The 21936-nt window shown below is 33.1% G+C and overlaps 1 protein-coding gene across 1 annotated transcript in view; it reads right to left on the reverse strand.

The window, feature by feature from the left end:
* Positions 1-21936, reverse strand: part of LOC129805211 (histone acetyltransferase KAT7) — a 119444-nt gene that overhangs the window by 65899 nt on the left and 31609 nt on the right. Inside the window, exon 5 of the mRNA XM_055852981.1 lies at positions 10948-11041. Within this exon, the coding sequence (XP_055708956.1) occupies positions 10948-11041 (94 nt within the window). The remainder of the gene's footprint in view (positions 1-10947; positions 11042-21936) is intronic.

Raw genomic sequence — 21936 nt, forward strand, 5'->3', positions numbered from 1 at the left:
CGGGTGCGTCAATGGTGTTTCTTCTTTCAGGGACACGAAAAACACACAGGATTCTTTGCCAAAGCTTTCAGCGATAGAGTACGCCTTTCTTAGCCTTTTTAGCCACTGAGGAATGCGAACTAAAGCGCCGAAAGCTTTGGCAAAGAATCCTGTGTGTTTTTCGTGTCCCTGAAAGTAGAAACACTACTGACGCACCCGGAAGGAGGTTATCTCCCTGGGTTTGTTTTTTATTCTACACAACGTCAGTTACCACTCGAATTTGTTATATTTATCGTATGGCCTAACATTAATAGATCAATTATTTTATAAATAAATACAAATCAGTGAGAATTTCATAGAAATTAACCACAAAACATTCAAAAATTGAATAAATAATTCTATCGATTGAGAGGGATCGGTCGACTTTAAAACACTTTACCATATACAACCTCAATGAAATTTCCCTTTCGAGTTTCTAATCTTAAATTTAATTCTAATCGCCCCGTCTTAGCCCCACCTCCCGCTACGGTCCAGATACATTTAAAAATAGGAGAAAAAGCCAATTTCAAAACTGACCAACTGCCCCTTACCCAAAAATCACCAACCTTCTTTAACTATAAATTCAGACTGTTTTTAAATTCGATATTCCCTCTTCATCAACTACGATTTTTCAATATAAAAAAATCTCTTTGATATAAAATACCTGAATTGTCTATTTCATAAAATTGACTAGATTTTCAGATGAAAAAAAAGAAATAAATAACAAAACACTTTATCCCGTTCAAAATGGAGATGATATAAAACTCAATGACAAAGGGAAATTCGCAAAATGCTTGAAATGATACAGGTTGGAAGTCAAATTGACAAAAGTTTGAGCATTAGGAGCTTTATTTATCTGTCATTGTCTCGAGCAGAGTGATTCTTAACAAGTTACTAATGTAGATTGACAAAAATTCAATCAGGAGAGACTGGAGAGACAAAATTAAATAAATATTTTAGTGAGACAGAAGACATGTGCGGACTGTGATGTGTTTTGCTCAAAATTCCTTCACACGACAAATTAAAACATGCTACTGCATCCAGCTTTTCCCGGAATATCCCCAACTTTAGAGGTTCGTTATCGTTTGACCTCAAAACGGACTTTTATACCTACTTAAAGAAGTTCAAGACCTTTAAAATTAATATAATATTGCCCAGATAAATTTAGAAATATGCCCTCTAGAAAGCCCTACCGTTTTATTTTAAAAGAATTGGCAGACTATGGGATAAAAGTGACAGAAGTCACACAGTAAAACAAAAAAAACAATTAAAATAAATTTTCATTTAAATGACATTTAGGCAAAGGCTTTCAGGCTTCGTACAAACACTTCAATTTTCCCCATATTCCTTTAATGCAAAGAAAGGGTCATCTAAAACGCAAAGTCGGTACCTTGAACCGTTCAACTTCAGTCCCTAATTTTATTACAAAATTAGGAAACACATTTGTTTTGTTGTTTTTTTTTTCAGAATACATAAAAACCGTCCTTCTAAGATTGAGCAATAAAATGAGGAATGCAAAAGTCAGAAATTGAAAAAATGATGAGATGAAGAGTCGATGGAGACGCCTGGTGAGCTTTTAATCAACGTCACTCTCCTTTTTTTTCTCACAAAATCCCCGTTAATTCCAGGCAGAGTGACACATAAACCTACCCAGAGAAAGCTCATATACATAACGATACGATGACGATGTTCATGTGAAGTAGCATGAGCTTGATGGGTGTGAAAAAAAGGTAAAGAAATGCAACTTCCAAATGAGGACAAACTTGGAGAATTATGAAAGCCTAGCAATTGTACCCGGGGAAAACTTCAATGAAAGTCACTACGTTTTACACATACATTGAATTTTACTACAAGTATGTAGTTCGTGTATATTTATTTTATAGTAAAATTGCAACCGTGTAGTGAAATGCAGAGGTGCATATTTGAAACAAAAAAAAAAAAGAGGGAAGAGGCAGGTAATTGTTGATGGGAATTGAACCACAACAAGCCACTCCCCGTCAAATAATATTCATCATCGTGCAACAATGCACTTCTCTTCTGCATTTGAGGGACTCTTTTTTAGATACTGCCAAGATTTCCAACACATATAGCTCTTAATTGCCACTCTTCTCAATTTTTTTTCTGCTTACTACTCTCTGTGTCTCCCTACCACTTATCATTCTTTCGCACTCCATTATGATTTAGGTAGGAGTAGGAGGGAGAGATTAATGTTTACGAAGGAGGAGATAAATTCGGTTAGTCGCGATGGTGCTTTTATTTAACCCTTTAAGGACCAGTTAATCATCCATCAATAAGAAAATAATTTTTTAATTAGATATACTTTTAGAGACAAAAAAAAAACAAATGAGCAGACGATTTAATTCGGTTTTACTGATCAGGGGGTTTCGTGGTGTAATTGGGGAGAGCGGTGAGAGCGCGCGGTTCTTGGATTTTGAGATCCCTGACTGACTCGACTCAATCGAGTCGACTGCCGTAGTTGTGAGTTCGAGCCCCGTCCGGTTCAGAACCTAAAGGCTCGTTTTTCAAGAATGATTGTAACATTAATAATGTACAAAATGACCAACCTAGCCCTGTGAAACAAAAACACAAAAAAACAATTTTACGGATTAAATTTAGCCTTTTACTTCTTATTGATTATTGCCATTTAAAAGTACGAGTAAAAACTTTTTTTTTTATTGACGATTCACTCACTCACTGATAAAATAAAAGGATCAAATTGATCTAAATTTGACCCTTTTGCAAAGGATGGATCAAATTTCACACTCTGCACATTCTTCATAATAGAACATGTTAATTTGATACATCCTTTACGAAGGATCGATTTGATCCTTTTATTTTTACCAGTGCTCTCGTCTTTAAGACTAAAGCTACCGAGCCCGGTCAAATTGATCTTTTGGACATATTTCTAATAACGTAGACTTAAATGTTCAAATGCCACTATATAAGTAAATTACTTTTCTTAATATGTCCACGTGATATATTTTTGAGTGTTTGCTTTTGATTTTGTTTTGTCTTTTTCTAGAAAATTTATTCATGTGCTCTACCTACCTATGACCGAATAAATTGACCGGTACTGTAAAAGATTATCAAAGACTATACGGACTATACTATCGCCTCCTTTCAGTCTTGGATATTGTAGAAAGTCCCCTAGAGGCCATTTTGAGGATCCAATCTTCTAAAAGAAAATTAACCAAAAAAGAAGATCTCTTGAAAATACCAGGAAGAAATTTTCGGAGAGTATTGGTGTCTGAGGACGAAATTCCCGCTTTGATTACCTCTAAAAAAAATTCAAAAATGAAAGGAATCGATGGTTCAATTCTTGAGATATTCTCAAAAGACTGGTATCTGGAGGTGACGGAGTAGGGTGAGAATAAAATCCATATGATATTTGAATTACATTACATTGACTTTTGGGGAGGTTGTTAGAATATTCTTAGTGGCTAGTTCTAATATTTTGGTCAAAAAACTGACGAGAAGAAATTCTACCCTTCTGTCCAAATTTTTACCATCTTAGGGAAAGAGAGGTAGGTTTGCTGTGAATGAATGAAATAGCCTCTAAGAGACTCTCTATTTAAAATATCCAAGACTGAAAGGAAGCGATAGTATAGTCTTTGAAAGAGCCTCAAGTGGATCAGTGGATAGAGTAGTAACTCTATGACTGTGAGGTCTCAGGTTCAAAGTTGAGCAGCAGCAGAAAAAGATTTCTCATACCATATCGGCTTTGAATTCATCCAGTGAATGAATGAATAGTAATGCCAATGGTGCAAATTGGCAAAAAAAAGTGAACCGCCTAAACAATAGAGGCTGGTACGAGAACGAGTTTCGATATGAAAGTGGTACTTCAGTCGTTACAAATATTCACCGTCACTGATCCAAACACACACCGAGAAGGGCAGCTGTAATATAGTAGCGGCACTGGTTGCCCACAGAGCTGTGATATGGAGCGGCTACCCGTATCGGGGGATAAGATAGTCTTTGATAACCCTTTTCAGCACCGGTCAATTTGGCCGTCTATCGTAGGAATAGGTATATAAAAACCTCGATAGGTTTAGTGTTAAAGTATTACAATGAAAGCCATTATTCATTCAAAATTACAGTTAATGTCAATCGTCTATACAGCCAATTACCTGTAATCGTGTTTATTCACAAATAAGGTGTTCTGACAATCTTTGATTCCTGAAATAACCACCCTCTAAAACCCAAATAGGGGAAAGCGCACTACCTACGGACGACTCAAGCTTCGAAAATTTCAATTTTTCCTCTAGGGGGAACTGGGGCAGTAGTAAACTGGGGTAGTTGTAAACACTGTGATTTTTTCATTAATTTTAAGACTCCAGAGGATAAAACCCATAAGCATTCATAGATACCATGGGGATGTATGTCCACAGAAGAATTGGTCAATAAAATCCTAATACTTTAAAAATAAAAATCATTTTTCCCGAAAATGTTAATATTTCAATTATTTTGGTCATTTGGATTTCCACCTGGAAATTAAAAACTGTGTAAAATAATCGAAATGTAGCAATACCAGTTCTTTCCTACATCTTTTAGGATTATATTTATGGATTTACTAGACAAATTGAGATTCTCATTATTTCAAAAGAATTAATAATTGGTCAGAAAACAGCATTTGGGGTAGATGTAACCAGGCAATTTCAATTTCACAAAATGAGTAGGTAAAAGAGCGGGAAATTGACCTTCATGCGAAATATCTATAATTCATAGATTACGAAAAAATTGGTGGCGCTGTGTTAAATAAAAAGTCACATGATGTCAAAATATGGGGAAAATCCATTGAAAAATGTCTTTGATATGCATGCTTTTAGTTTTTTTGCTATTTTAATTATTCTTTGTAAAAAGTGTCGTGATTTTTTGAAAAATATTTAGTCTTTATATATCTCTTAAGTAATTAAAATAATCGAGAGTGGTGCAAAGTTAATTTCAAGGGTGGGAAAAAAGGTGTTTACATCCTCCCCAGAAAGTGGTTACTTCTACCCCAGGTATTTTGTGAAAAGAGAAAAATGCACAGGGACACAAATTTTATTTTTATGGAAAACTCAATTGTTTTCCAGCATCCGCATTACCCTCGACGAATTGCCTATACCCAAGGGTAAAACATGAGCTAAGGAATATTTTCCAAAAAATCACGGTCTCCTTGGAAAATCACCTCAAATTCGCATCTATCGAAAATGGTTACATCTGCCCTAGTCTCCCCTATGTTCTTTATGGGTTTCACCGGCTTCACCCATACCTCTTTTCTCACAATTTGAGGCATTGGACTAGCTATTAAAATATGATATTATAATGGGCCAAATTCATTTATAACACATTCAAAAAAAGGGTTTGTGCGAAGCATAAATCGTCCGAAAGTTGCGCGCTTTCTCCTAGACCACTATACAAACGTAACACACTTACAGTTTTAGGACCTAAATAGGTTTATGCTGATCCTCTAGAAAATTTAGCCTGTCAAATTTATCAATAAAGATTTATCCCAAACTTTCGTACACTGAGCGTTTAAGAACGTCGACTAGAAGTCCCTCCCATAAATATGCTGTACCTAACCACTTAGGCCAAAATTTTACTGACTACAAATCCATCCTGAGTTTATTTGGGCCCCTAAGGCCTCTACATACTAGGAGGATTTTTTTTTATAAAAAAAAACTTTTTTAAAGAAAATTTTGACTGTTATTGTACAATGTAAGTAATAATAAAAAATTTTCCTCAGTAAAATCCTAAATCTTTGAATCGGTTTAGGTCTAATATTTTCAGCTGAGTTTTAGATGTGTAGGCTTTATCGGTATCATTCTAGAAAAGTATCAAGACTGGAAATCCATCAAAAACTTATTGAAATAAAATTTGTTTACTTTTAGAGTTAAGAGTTTAGAGTTTAGAGTTTCAATGATAGATTTTGGAAGTTAATTTTGAAATCAATCTTCTTGACGTTGTGTTGTAAACACTGTATCAATTTTATTCTTTCGTTTACCGGTAATTACGATCAGTGGTAAAGTTTAATAGAACAGAGATTAAACGCTGTAACTCCAGTTTGAAAAGAATCTTTTTTTAATGCATGATATTTAAAAATTGTTTTTGATTCTATATTTTATTTTGCTTTCGGTCGATAGTAGGTTTATTAAGACAGATTGTTTCCGATGTGTGATCGCCACTTCACTACAATTGGTGCTTAAACAGAATATCTACATATTACTAAAATCACAACCCCTGAAAGCTAAAAAAGCTTATCTCTAACTTTTTGTGTGGCATTTCTGATAGCAGGGAAATTGTTCACGTCATAGAAGAAAAGGACTCAGTGGGAAAACCCTCAATTTAGTTACGAGAACTAGAGCATAACACGATTTCAGGCACAAGAGGGAGGTAATTTTGAAAGCTTCATCAACATTTCAAATCATCAGGAAAAAATACACGCTAAAAGTGCGTGAGAAATAATAAATACCCTATTTGTGATTCCTAGACGATTCAGCAATTAACCTGCAGCAGCCTGCAAATGATATGTGTCCCTACTTCTGACGATTAGAACACTAAAACCATAAATCTTTAGTTGAAGTTTAAAAAGACGTGCGAATAGAATTCTGTTTAAATTCAGAGGAAGCAGATAGAATAGCATCGTAAATATGAGAATTATTAGTTGGAGTGTTAATTTTAAAATTGATGATAAATTTGTCAGCATTCTCATCATCAACCAGTAAATCATCCCCTCGAGAATAACTCATAAATGGGTGAGTCATAGTACAATATTGAGAGATTTTTTTTTTCACAGTCACTCTACAAAAATTTATTTAGTAAATACAGAGAGTGAGAGAGCGAGAGAGACAATAATGGGAATTTATTTATTTTTAGAGATAACGACGTCGAGTCGCAATTTACGTCACATGAATGATATCACATGCAGAGAATATTTTTATACATTATTAGCATATGAAGTCAATCTTGCGTCTATTCTCTTTCTCTCGCGTTATCACATTTGCTATGATACGTGCTCTCGAAACTTTGTGATATGATTCACACTAGATATGAAAGAAACAACTGATGTGGTGAAATTTATAGATTATGCGATTGACTAAATCACATGAGAGAATAGTAATTTATTGTTGATATAGCAAATGATCATTTGATTTTTGAGATTTATATCTCGAACGCTTCAGGAATATCGTCATTTCCATCACAAAGTGTCGTATAGGGGAAACTGGGGCACCACCAAACACTGAGATTTTTTAATCAGATATTCGATTTCTGAGGGCAACGCCTCTAGGAATTTAAAGACGCTATAGGGATGCTTGTTCACTGAAGATATCATAGGGATAGTCCAAGTAGTTTAGAAATAAAAACTAGTGTTTGGTGCTACCCCGTGTTTGGTGGTGCCCCAGTTTCCCCCAAGCATTTTGCCAATTGTTTTTATTTATTTAGTATTTTGAATGAGCGTAATTTCCCTTTTCTCATATTCTCGAAAACTACTATTTATTTAAAGAACTTTGTGGTAATTTTTTCAATAATAATAATAATAATAATAATTTCAATAAATTAAATAATAATAATTTCAACAATAATAAATAATGCTCAACGCACAATAAAAATGTTGTTTTATAAAGATGTTTGTGACATTTATAATGACAGTGAATGAAATCAAAATAAAATTATCTCGTTTCGATTGCTCAGAATAAGAAACGAATAACTCGAAGTAGGCAAATTTTACAGGTGAGGGATTTGAAGCTGGCATTTTGCATACAGAGTATAGGATTTTGAGATTTATAATATCTATAACTTTGAAAATAATCATCTTTCAAATATAAAATTCACAGGGAAGGTAGAGGGTATGTATTTAAAGAAGTATCCAAAAAGCGAATAAAACGATTTTTGTAAAAAATCAAGTTGTTCGACTTATATTCTGACAAGTCGATATGTTAGAATCGGTGGCAACCAAAATCCCGAAAGCCAAAATCCCAAAAGCCAAAATCCCGAAAGGCAAAATCCCGAAAATTCAAAATCCTGAAAGGGATGAAATTATATGGAAGAAAATGTTTAGAATAATTTCCCAAGACACAGATGATTTCCCTTTGCCTCCAGCAAGCGTGGGTGCAATCATGGGAGTAGCTATGACACTTTTAAGAATTCGGGATTTTGGCTTTCGGGATTTTGGCTTTCGAGATTTTGGCGTACGGGATTTTGGCTTTCGGGATTTTGGCTTTCGAGATTTTGGCGTACGGGATTTTGGCTTTCGGGATTTTGACCGAGACCCGTTAGAATAGCCAGAAAAATTGTAATTTAGATCAGTAAAAAATCACAACTGTTCAGTAAAAAAAATCTATTCAATAAAAAATTGCAGTTATTAATTTAAATAAAAAAATGAAATACTTAAAGTAAAAATTAAATCTGAAAAGAAATTAGATTGTCATCTAAGATGATAGTAGAGAAAACAAAATACAAAAACTTGACTGCTTCGAAGGATCTAATAAATTAAGTAAATGGTTAAATTGACTTTTCTACTGGTCGAAAATGGTTTTTCCACTGAGAAATTCTTTTTTCACTGAGCAAAATTGACTATTTCCTTACTAAAATTCATTTTACTGCTTGAACGCGAAGAGAAAGCAATATATACATTGCGCTTTTTTCAACTTATCACCGTTCTGGAGCTTGAACGGTAAGAAATATCGCGTTCCGGTCTTCGAGGACCCCCAGTAAACAAACATTATCTTAAGATGTCTTTTTTCCTTTTAAAGTCAATATTTGACCAATTATTCGTATCGAAATATTTTGTTACAATGTAATCATCTTATATCCCTGTTGTATTCCGTGATGGAAGAATCTGCTAGTCCATGTGTAGACCTCCCAGGAGCGCCTTCCCCATGATGTGGATGCTCCTTCCATTTTTTTTTTTGGATTTTGTTTTTTTGGACAGAGGCGGTGCATTTATATTACGTTTTACCACAGTGAAAATGTCTTTTTCTGACATTCAGTTGCTTGCACCGGGCGGGACTCGAACTCACAACTTTGAGAGTCAAGTCATAGATCTCATCCGCCCAAAACGCAACGGTCTTGCCTATTGCGTCACTGTGATCCCCTAAGTTTAACCACTGTAGAGGGATTGTGTTAAAACCGATTTACTTAAATTTGGATTTTTTTAGAAACGTCAGAATTTACAATCCGGCTGTAACGTTCTTAATTGGCAATGAAACGGTTTTTTTTCCGGGATTTGATTAATTTTTCTGGGAAATTATTTTTTTTATTGACCTTATGTTTGTTCCCAAGCTAGTGAACAAACGGTAAAAGATATCAATTTCCGATATTATCACGGTCGGTTTTCTCCTTTTTCAAGCTTTCAAGAAGCTTTCAAGTTTCGCACACATTCTGATTTTGAAAATTTCATATTTTATCCCATATTTCTTTAAAGAATCTGTTCTTTGGCAATATATTTTAATAACTAGTATTAAGTCAAAGACTTCCTGAAAAAAATAGGTCAGATACAATAAAGCAATATGGGAAAAATATGAAATGTTCGAAGCCAAAGTATGTGCGAAACCTAAAAGCTTCTCCTACTTTTATTCAATAGCATTAAATAATTGGCCGGGCTTTGAACGCTTTAAAGCCGCAGCCAATCAGAAGACGATTAATCTAAAATATTTCATGAGATAAAATCTTTGGTTGCATGTGGATAAAGTCTAATCGGAATTAATTCTTTAATGCATGATATCTAAATTGTGGTTAAATGTCTAACGATGAAAATCCACTCTTTTGTTCAAAGTTATTCTTTGATTTATAAATTGAACAACATTAAGCGATTATGATGTGACTAAAATTGGTTATTCCAAGTCATGTTTATTGCTAAATCCCAGATTAAACCATTCGGTGAAGTAAAAAAAAACAAGACTTCTGTCCAATAAATCTCCAATCTGGTATTTTGGGGAAATCCAAATTCTTTGCCACAGTAAAATAAATATAAAACATTACGTAATGGGTCAAAGACCCCTTTTCTCTTACGCAAAACACCAAGAATTTTTTTTCTTCTGTCAATGAAAGAAAACCCACCGAAATTTTGTTTACTCTCGATTTTTCAATTATTGAGAATTATTTAGATGAGCCAAAGTGAACGAAATAAGCGGAAAAAGTGTAATAAGACGAAAATTTGCACTTAAGACTTAATAAGTGTTATTAAATTGACTTTTGACGAAAAGATAATTTGCCAAAGGCAAAATATTTAAGCTTCTCCTCATTCTTTTAGTCAATCTTATTTACTGATGCCTTTCTCTTTTTTTTTGTATTTGGGTTTATTAAAGTTCTTTCGGGGATAAAATAAATATTTGTAAGTTTTTGGAAATGATAAAACTTTGGTCAAGAAAGCAATGAGGCCTTAAGCTCTCTGCGAAAAAATGAACACTAAAATGCACATAAAGCATTTTCGAATTGAGTTCTTAAAAATTTTCTTAACGCCCTCCCTTCTGGGCGTTGAATTCGTCATGGCATTTCAAGCACAATTGTTTGTGCCCTCGAGCCGAAGGAAAAATAAAAGTAAAAATTAATATAGAAAAAAAATATAAATATAAAGCATACAATAAAAGGAGGAACAAGAATATGCATTCTCATATTACCTTACTCCATTATTCCAATGTATTAAATTTAACCATGTCAGCCAATCAAAATGACGCTAAAGCATTTGCATATAATTAAACGAATTAAACACTTTTGATCAGTGAAATTTTCTTACAATTACAGCCAAACGGCTATTTGCACACAAGACTTTCATTAAACATTGTGTAATTATTGTCTTTAAGAATGAAGTGTCGAAAGGTAGATTTTTTCTCATTATCATTCACGTGGCATGTAATATAACATATAATTGACATGGGAAATTTTTGATTAAAGTGCACGCATTCTGACTAATCTCCTGCGGCAAAAATGAATAAATTGAATTTGACTTACTGAAATCAATGAGCAGACGTCCATATCCTTTCCTCTGGTAAGGTGGTAAAGTCAATATGCACGACACGTTGTAGTTGAGGAAGGAATTTTTTTCCTAAAAAGATTTAAGTGAAAAACATCATTACATGCATTATTTTACTAAATAATATTAGAAAATTTTATTAATAAATAAAAATATTCAAAAATTAATTTAAAAAAAAAATAAAGAAAATTTCCAAATTACAAATTCGTGTCGCAATGGGGCAGTTTAATGAAGGTGTAGTCCCAATTTTTGATTTTTTTATATCATGGAAGAGAATGAGATGAAACTTTCTTGTGCCAAAAACGGTGATCAATTCAGATTTTTTAAATAATCAATATAGTCATAAGGGCCCAACTAGACCTGAGTCTAGAAGGCTAAGCCCTAGGTATGAAGCCCGTATAAGCTTTTAGAGTATGGCACTTTGGGACATGTTGCTAAACATTTTCGATGATCAGTCTGAGACTGATCATCGAAAATGTTTAGCCTCTAAAATTCGGCAGTAAAAACATGTCCCAAAGTGCCATACTCTAAAAGCTTATACGGGCTTCATACCTAGGGCTTAGCCTTCTGGCTAAACTGCTATAATTTCATAATAAGCATTTTTCTCAGATATTTTATAGACCTAACTCCACAGAGACCCCTCTCGACTTTTTTGGTCCCTCAAAATTTCTATCATCCATTTTCCAGAGTAATTTTCCTCATCATATCTTCGCCTTTCAGACGATTTCTGAGATTTTAAGACACGCTTTTATCCGTCTGTCATTATCACGCTTAAAGCTCAAACGGTTAGAGTTAGAGGCTAGGGACCTTCGGAAGCCCTCCCATTAATTAAGGATCTTTTAAATACCCGAAATACCCTCATTTTCACATCACTCCTCCCCTTCTCCTCCAAAACCAGGTTTTTTCGGATTGCTCGAAAACGAGTAGGGGAAAGTACTCTCTCTTCGTACATTCATGCCTTCGAATAATGTGAATTTTCTTTTAGTTTTCCTAAGAAACTTACACATTTCTATTAAATTTTAGTTAGCTTATCATCGATTATTGATAATTATGTGATAATCATGTGTAAATCTCTTAAGAAAAGTAGAAGAAATTCACATTATTCAAAGGCATGAACGTTCGAAGGGAGAGTACTTTCTCCTATGTGTTAGGGATTACCCAAGCGGACATTTCTTCCTTATACGAAAATACCATTGAATCATTCCTAACCATGTTGGGCGATCTTTTTACATTTTACATAATTTTTTACATAGTAAAAAAAGCCTATAACATGTGCTACATTTTTAACATGTAAAGTTAAAATGTAATTAATTGATTGATACCCATCAAATATCAAGTTCATTTTTTATTTTTTACTCAATCAAAGATTTCGCTGTAATCAGTAAAATATTTTGCGGCTTTTTGCTGTAAAGCTTGTCGTCTAAAATGCATGATGAAATTTACTAACAATCCCAATTCAAATTTTCTACTACGGTTGAACCAATATAATAGTAATCATCTAAAAGATTTTTGAACTTCTATATCTACATACCCAGAGAGTTTTCCAATTGTTCTGTGGTTTCTGTTAATCATCAATATTGTAAAAATCATTGAAATTAAGATTTATTTTCTGATCTCTTCATAACGATAATTTTTTTTGGGATTTTTCTACATACCGTGTTCAAGACATCACATTACAGAAAACAATGTTATGTTAAGGTAATGAATGTTTCTGTGGTAATATTCTAAAAACCATCGTGCTTTATTATTAAAATGAGACCAACCTATTAAACAAAAATTCACACAGAAATTATAATATTATATCGATTTTTAATAAAATATGCACAATATCCAAGTAAAAACGATCTAAATTGCTAAACGTTTCGTTCGAAAGCTGTGAGGATTTTATATTCAATTTTAACCGTTTTGTGCTGAAACTGTGCGCTCTTTATTTGTAATTTTAACCTTTTCGTGTTGAAGCTATGAGTGTTTTACATACAAGTGAAATCATTTTACCACAGAGGGTATGTTTTATGTGTACAAAATCGTTGACTTACTTCACATCAATAGATTTTCATAACAAAATTTTGTCCATGGCTTTCACAAGAATGTTTTCTTGATATTCCTCGTAGCAATTTCAATAGTGATATTGCTTATAGGAAATGTTTAAAAGATTCAAAAATGCTTAATTTTCCTTTTTTACATTTTACATAATTTTTACATGTAAAATGTAAAAAATATTTTTTACTATGTAAAGGCACAACCCTGTTCCTAACAATGATTTTCCAAAGTCAAAATTTTAAAAGGCTCTAAGGAACACGTTTATAAACCAAATGGTATCATGTTTCAGCCCGTTGGAAAGGTCTTGGAATTTCTGAAAAAAACTAAATCGATTCCAATCGGTTATGAACCGATAATAAATCGATACATAGTTCATTAAATTTTATTACTTCTAAGCTATTTTTGGCGATCTTTTAAGTGATTAAGGGTTTAGCATATAAGTCATTACTTCGCGCATTTCGCAAAGCCTGAAACGCATTAGCCACCACTTTTCGGTAAGTTCAAAATTTCAGAAAATAGATTTTCTAAAATATACGTTAAGTAAAAAAAATAACAAGAACAATCAGTTTTTTTTTGTAATAAATTCAATAAATATAATAATAATTAATTTGGTGAGATTCGTTTAAACACAGAGAAATCCGAAAAAGTTAAAATAACATTCCGAAAATGTTAATTTTACCCTTCATTATTGATCCGAAATTGGTGTAAATATTATGCATTTTAGGTGTATTAGGGGTTAAAGTTACCCTTTTTCATGTTAATTTTACCATTAAAAAGGTGTAAAAATTGACATTAAAAAATGTTGATATATTTTTACACCTAAAAACTGTTAAAGTTACGAGAACAAAAAGTTAATCGCACCCCCTTTTTTTGTCAGTGAGGGAATATGGGTAAAATATAAAGTGTTCGAAGCCAGAATGCCTTCCCCTAAATGACAAAAATAATTTATATTTTCTACTATTATATAAATATGTCATTGCTGAAAATTGGAAAATTTATAACCATAAAATTTAATATCTCACGGTTCTTAAATTAATAAATGATAAGAAAAAATAAAACTTTCTTTTTGTATGACTTTGGTAATTTCTTGTAAGTAATCATCTCACTGTCTGATGCATTGATAAATAAATCAGAGACTTTCTGGTACCAAATCACAAAGCAAACATCTATTGTTCTCCTTTGTGAACACAGACGATTTTATCCAAAGTTGTCTTGCATCCTTGACACTTTCCTTGAGATATTCAGTGAATTTGGTTGTCCTTGCATATGCAAAAGACTCTTGAGAATTATATTGCACAAATAGAGAAAGATATTCCGTCGTTCTTCATTAGTACAATATGTCACCGAAGAGCAAGGAAAAGATAAATATGCTGTAAAAAAAACCTTGACTACACTGTTTTTACTTAGTTAATTGCCTTACATTTGCACATTATTGCGAGTTTGTACATTCAAAACTTCCTTGACTATGCAACAAAGAAGCATCACGGATTGAATTTATACCACCCAGTTTAAATGGTGAGGAGATACTTTGGGAATGATTTCCTTTGTCTCATCAACTTATGAGACTAAAATTGCATTTTAGTCTCACCATTGAGCAAAGTAAAGAGAGACGTCGGAAAAAAGGGTAGCAAAGCACCCCAGCTTTGCAGAACGCTCAAATTCATGAGTTACGCTACAGTTCTTTAATGGCTCAACCCATAATGACTTTAAGCTTTTAGTAAAATTTTATTTTCAGTGTGTCATTTTTGAAAGCTTATATTTTAATTTAAATTTATTAAAGTTTAAATTGGTGCTATTTAAGTGTGGATTGACATTAACTATAGACACATAACAAAGGATCCAAAGATCTTTCAAACGAGCCCAAGTTTGCAGGAATCGGCAAAGAAATACGCTCTGTAGGTCTTTTAACTATCTGACCTTGAAAAATTGTATTTAGGAATAATCAAGGGTATTCTTGTATATGGACAAGACTATTTCGAAAATATCTAACACAGTATTCAAATTATTTGAACCGGTATAAAAATCACTTAAAATGTCAGACAAAAATGCTTAGTAATAAAATAATACTAATTAAAACAAACATTATTACTATCTACAGTCAAGTGTGCTAATCCGGGCGCTTCGCTATCTAGATCGTTTATGACTAACCCACTTAAAATAATATTTTTATTTTTTATTTTCGTAATATAGTCACTACAGTAACATAATATAACTATTCAAGTTTGAGAAAAAGCAAAAATAATATTTTTGTCCATTAAATAGGGGAGACTGGGGCACATGTAACCATTTTCGATAGATGCGAATTTGAGGTGATTTTCCAAGCACCACAGTGACGTTTTGGAAAATATTTCTTAGCTCATGTTTTACCCTTGGGTATAGGCAATTCATCGAGGGTAATGCGGATGCTGGAAAACAATTGAGTTTTCCATAAAAATAAAATTTGTGTCACTGTGCATTTTTCTCTTTTCACAAAATACCTGGGGTAGAAGTAAGCACTTTCTGGGGAGGATGTAAACACCCTTTTTTCCACCCTTGAAATTAACTTTGCACCACTTTCGATTATTTTAATTACTTAAGAGATATATAAAAACTGTATATTTTTCAAAAAATCACGACACTTTTTACAAAGAATAATTAAAATAGCAAAAAACTAAAAGCATGCATATCAAAGACATTTTTCAATGGATTTTCCCCATATTTTGACATCATGTGACTTTTTATTGAACACAGCGCCACCAATTTCTTTCGTAATCTATGAATTATAGATATTTCGCATGAAGGTCAATTTCCCGCTTTTACCTATTCATTTTGTGAAATTGAAATTGCCTGTTTACATCTACCCCAAATGCTGTTTTCTGACCAATTATTAATTCTTTTAAAATAATGAGAATCTAAATTTCTCTAGTAAATGCATAAATATAATCCTAAAAGATGTAGGAAAGAACTGGTATTGCTACATTTCGATTATTTTACACAATTTTTAATTTCCAGGTGGAAATCCAAATGACCAAAATAATCGAAATATCGACATTTTCGAGAAAAATGATTTTTATTTTTAAAGTACTAGGATTTTATTGACCAATTCATTTGTGGACATACATCCCCATGGTGTCTATGAATGCTTATGGGTTTTTTCCTCTGGAGTCTTAAAATTAATGAAAAAAATCACAGTGTTTACAACTACCCCAGTTTACTACTGCCCCAGTTTCCCCTAAGTCAGTGTAATCGACTCATTTCAATTTGTGCCAGCTGGGTTCTTCACTAAAAATTTTCTAGTCAGTGATATTTTCGCTAATGACAGCTGGTTGATTGAAAACATTTATTGTTTTTCCCTTGTGAAAAAGTATTTTAAATCCAAAGACTTAATTAAAAGTGAATTACCGAAAAGGTGACCCAGTTAGTGCATGCTGATTTATTTCAGTATTATCATTATTTTATAAATTTTCTTAAATATTTTTGATAATTTTTTTTATATTATGTTTCTGAATGAAGCAATGAATAATTCTATGGATTTAGAAGAAGTAAAAAAGAATTTCATCAGTCCAAAAACAAGCGTTTAAGTAGCACTCTTCGGAAAATGATCCAGTTACCCTACCTTACTATATTTATTTCCGGTTCATAAAATCGGTTGAAAATGATCCAAACTTGTCAAGGATGCTAATGCCTTTGCAATGATCACCAATTCAAAAAAAGTCTTTTAAAACGTTACGCTTTATAATTAATATTTGATTTTAAAAATATAAAAAAAAATATATATTCAGTCTTCTTTTCATAAATGCAGTAAATTTTAATTCATGTTCAAAAATGAAAAAAAAATGTTAGAAATGTGAGGTAGCAGAGTCTCCTTATTTTAACAAACATATCCTGGCATACCAGCAGTTCCAAAGGGTTAGATAGAACCTCGGTCTCCAACGATTTAAATATAGTTGCCTTCTTAATTGATATTTTAATACCTAATTTAATCTTGTAATAAAGTTGCGTGAAAATAAATAGAAATTGTTATATTCGCTGCATTCCCGAAGTATAGGATTAAGTGTAAACCTCTCAATTAAAGCCAATTTACTTAGAATGTGAGCCCTAAACAGGTATATATAGAGTTCTGAGTGGTCTAATTATTAATCGTATCGTAATATTTATATTACAATGCTATATCCCAAGCATTTCGCATCATTTACAAGCATGTAAATAATGCGAAGATCGACTTATGGGGGGTTCTCAAAGGCCTTAAGATACTATCTCAAATCGTTTGGCAGACAGGCAATTGGATAAGCAGTATAACATAATTTTCCAGAAATTGTTTGATTCAAGTGATTTACACTGCAATCTCTGAAGAGTTCGAGCAATAATACGAAGCTGTATCCTTTGCAAAACATGCATTTTAATGGTGCAGCAATGTCATGTCTCTAAATTCTACAAATTGTCGCCATTCTTTAACGATTTGTATATTTAAAATGCGTCCAGATGGAAAGTAATGGATGAGTGCAATTTTCCTTTCGTTTCTTACTTACATTTGACTCATTTAGTTTTTATTTATTCTTTTTTTGGCAACGGATCCATCAATTAATCACCCAAGTCATTGGCCTTTTATACCCAAAATCATCACATACAGCTGAGAGTGAGGCGACGAAGAGAATGTCCAAGGAAAAGAAAAGAAACGTCAAGATGAGCACAAGGAAAAGACCACCAACAATACACCGGGATAGAAAAAGAGGAATCATTTTGAATGAAGGAAATGACTTGAGAACAAATGACTGTAATTAACTTTTTGGCGCAATCCAATTAATTTTCCCAGTGAGCAAACGTTCGTAGTGAACTGATAAAATGTAATTTAGCTCAGAAAAAAAAAGAAGAGAATTTTGTCCAAAAAGGATGAAATGCCACAATAATATCACTTGAATGCATCACACGACAATCAAATTACGAAGGGGATATTAGTTGGGCGTGTGTGTTGGAATTAGAGTGAATATTTGTGATCATTAAGTGAATGATATTACACAAAATTGATATTTCAATCTCTGTGTGGCACCATATACACGAAAAGAGGGTGAAAATGGACTGTGATGGAAAATTAATGGTGCCTGATGTTTTAAGACTGTTGCATGCTTCTGTAACGTTTTTACTTTCAAAACTTCCCAATGATCATCAAAAATATTTGAATGATCTGATGAGCCTGATAACGTGAATATTAATTACATTCTACTCTTCCTTTTCTTCTGGTAAATTAAACAAAAGATGCACCTTTGATGAACAATAAACAGTTTCTTTTGTTAATTTTTTAAGCTTCAAGACAATAAAGAATTTGCTAGACCGATTAAGAAAAATACTATTTTCCTGAGATTTAAAATAAATATAAATTACTTAGTCTTAAAGGGTTTCTATCCCTTGTCCTACCCTTTTCTATAGGGGTAGTAGAAAAAAATGAAGTGTTCGAAACCAGAATGTGTGCGAAGCCAGAAAGCTTTCCCCTTAATACTGTCTTGAGGACTTCGATTGCCCAGGACAGGTTTGCAAGCCAAGCCATTATAAAAGAGCGTCAATCTCGGAACAGAACTAATCTAAGGTGACTGAAGCAAATTTAGGATCTTGCCTGAGAACATTTCAAAATTGACTAAAGGCAACTTCCTAATCTTAAAGCGTTATCTTAAATATCTTGTGCCATCAAGAGCAAGCGATGAAAATGAATGAATGAAATAGATGTCCTGTTAATCTTTCAGTAATTTTTAGTCTGCGAGATTACCGGTACACTATTAATTTAAAAAGCATCCCAGGATATTTTCCGATTGCACCTTAATTTTGGAAAAGTCCAAAGAATCTTGTGAAAAATTAAAATTTGAATGACGGACAACTTGGAAATTCGAACTAACCAGTTTTAAAAGGCACACAACTGTCTTGAAACTTGATAAGATATCAATTAAAAAATTCAATTTTCCATTACCAAGGTAAGAACTCATTCTTTTCGTACAGAAGTAGATCTTGAAAAATTCGGAAATATATTTGAAGATCCAAAAAAGAGACTTTCTTACTTCTTAGTACTTTCGCAAGGTGGCGGAAGTTACATCCTGTTTGAATTTCGAAGTGCTCAATTGTCAAAATGTGACGGTCTTCACATGCGGAAAAACACATAGCAAAGACGTTTACTGCTTCCCATTATTTAATCACTTCGTAGTCACTGAGTAACTTTTAGTGTAGGGGAGACTGGGGCAAAAAGTCATAAATCAAAAAATTCAAAATTCAATATCTTCCTATGTAAAAAAGATAGCGGCTCAAATTTTTTTCTATAGATAATCTCCATAGGCCTTCTTCAATGTCGTAAGTTTCTTAGAATTCGAACAAGGAATTTAGAAAATAAAAAATATCGAAAGTTTTAGCCCTATTTTTCAAAAATTTTCCTTGCAGAAGATAACAATTATTACCTACTTATTTTCCAAAATTGATGCACTGGTAAATATTTTCTAATTAATTTGGATTTTTTGAATACGAATCCGCTATTTATTTTAGAATTTCACAAAATTTAACGAAGTGGTTAAACTGACGTGAAGATAATATGAAGGCAGGACACGAATGTGGGACATTCGTGTCCTGCCTTCATAATTTCACAAAGTTCTTTTCTCCAGAAATCCTTTTATTAAAAATGGCCACTTGGGGTAAAAAGTAACAAAAGGTATAAAGCAAAAAGTAACAAAAAAGCGAAGCAATTTCTGATGTCTCACGGCGAAAACAAACGTCATTATCATGTCTCGCCGCTTGTTGTTCGCATTGGTGAAACGATTTGCAGTCTTTTGTGTTTTTTTTTTCTAAAATAGCTTGAAAAGTGCTTTTCTCGTTTTCTCACTTTTCTCGTAGAGAACAGTGTTTTACAAAGGTGTAGATGAATAAATTTTCTATGAAAATATGTCCTCTAGGTATTTTTTTTTCAATAAAGCGAATCAAAATATGATAATACCCCATGTCTGGTACTATTTGCCCCAGCATTTTTGAGAATAGTCACAAAATTACCTTTTAGAAATTGGCTCGATAAACGTATTTCCTTACAAAATAGAGGAAAATTACTCTCACAAAGTTGTAGAGCGGTAAATTTCCTATAAAACTGCGCTAATTAGAAATTTTTGAAGCGATCCAGTAGCTTGTAAAAAACTAAAATAACTGTTTTGTTACTTTTTGCCCCAGTCTCCCCTAATATTTCATATATTTTGCGCACCTTGTTCGAAAATTTAGTACGAAAATTCGAAATTGAATTTGAATTCTTCGAACTTCAACGACTTTTTGTGCAAATAGAGTTCCATTTACCTTTTATCCAAGACACTATTGGAGAATCAAAATCTAATTCTGTTTGGGCTCATTAGGGTGTTTTTCTGAATTTTCGGCATAATTTGTAAACTATTAATGTGTACGCAGTGAAAATCAAAACAAATTTGTGAAATACGGAATATAAAAGGAGATGAGTAATTAAATTTTCTGTCGCATTCAAAGCATCCTTTATGTAGCCTCGGACAAATTGTCTGGTTTCAATGGATAAAATTGGTGTTCTTGTAAAATAAAATCATATCAAAGGGGAAGAAAAAGATCACTAATAAACCTGTAAGAACAGTTGCAACGCGCAGAAGTAACTGTTAAGCCTTAGTGGAATTATGGATAGAGTAATATCACTGCCACTGGTCCAAATCAGAGGCAAATTTACCGTGATATAAAACAGTATCATCTGCGTAACCTGGCCCACAAATACAGTGATAATGGTGCTGTTCAACAAAGGGAAAATCTTTCTTTTGAATATTTTTTATCACTTTACACTAACTTAGTCCCAGCATTATGCACTTCGGGATTATGCATCTGATGGAATTATGCACATACAATTATGAGAGTTTGCCTACCATTGGGAGTCAATTTATGAAATCATTTTTGAAATACAGTAGACTCTCGCAAATTCGGCTCTTTTAAGATCGGGCTACTTTATAATTCGGGCAGCGGTTACATTTGAAAAAAGTTTGTTGTCATTTTTCAAGTTTGATTATGATTATCAAATGAATTAAATATGCTCAAATTTAGCATGGTTTGTCTTAGTTTTGATGTGATTTTGCATTATTGAGGGATTTTCATGCAATTTACGTTGTATATGAGTGTGTAAACTCAATATCTATATGCACATGTCGCCCGAATTTCTGTCTAATTCGGCTGACATTTCGGTCCTATATGCCCGAATTTGAGAGAGTCTACTGTACGTCTGAATGTATTCTGTTTTGCGACGCGGGAAATTTGAAACCACTGTGCTTCTTTTTCACCGTGGTGTCACATATAAGATTAATATTAATATTAAGAAAAGCCGGAGAGAGAGGTATATAGTATTCAAAATTTCAAATGGAATATCACGTGTGTTAGAAAGAGTACACTCTAGTGGAGTAATACGATGAGTAAGATATTACTGTTCGTATTAATTGCTTTCTGAATCGTATTACAGGCAATTCGAGCAATTTTCCATGCGTGCCAACTGTGATTCTGTCAGTTTTCGATTAAAATGCGAGAGAAAGGCATGATAAAACACTTGCTATCTTTTTTTGGCATTCTCGCACTTCAGAAAGTATTAATCTTAATATTAATCTTATATGTGACATGGCCATGATGCATAATGCCATTTCGCGCATTTTTTCCGATCCCGAAAAAGTGCATAATCCCGGGACTGAGTGTAATGTTCTCAAATGCTTCCGCATTATCGGCTTTTGTTTAGTTCCTGTCTTGACTATTTTTCCTAGTCCTCGCCGTGTTCCAAATACACCAAACAGTCGAGACAGGAACCAACACAAAGAGAGTCGATCATGTAGAAACACTTGAGAACAGTAAGCTGCTAGAAAAAAAATCATTTTTCATTTGCATATCACCATAAAGCAGATTCATCGCCTTGGGGTTGGTTATGCCAGAATGAAGGAATCGGAACA

Source organism: Phlebotomus papatasi, chromosome 3, assembly GCF_024763615.1.
Source record: "Phlebotomus papatasi isolate M1 chromosome 3, Ppap_2.1, whole genome shotgun sequence".
Classification (NCBI taxonomy): Eukaryota; Metazoa; Arthropoda; class Insecta; order Diptera; family Psychodidae; genus Phlebotomus; species Phlebotomus papatasi.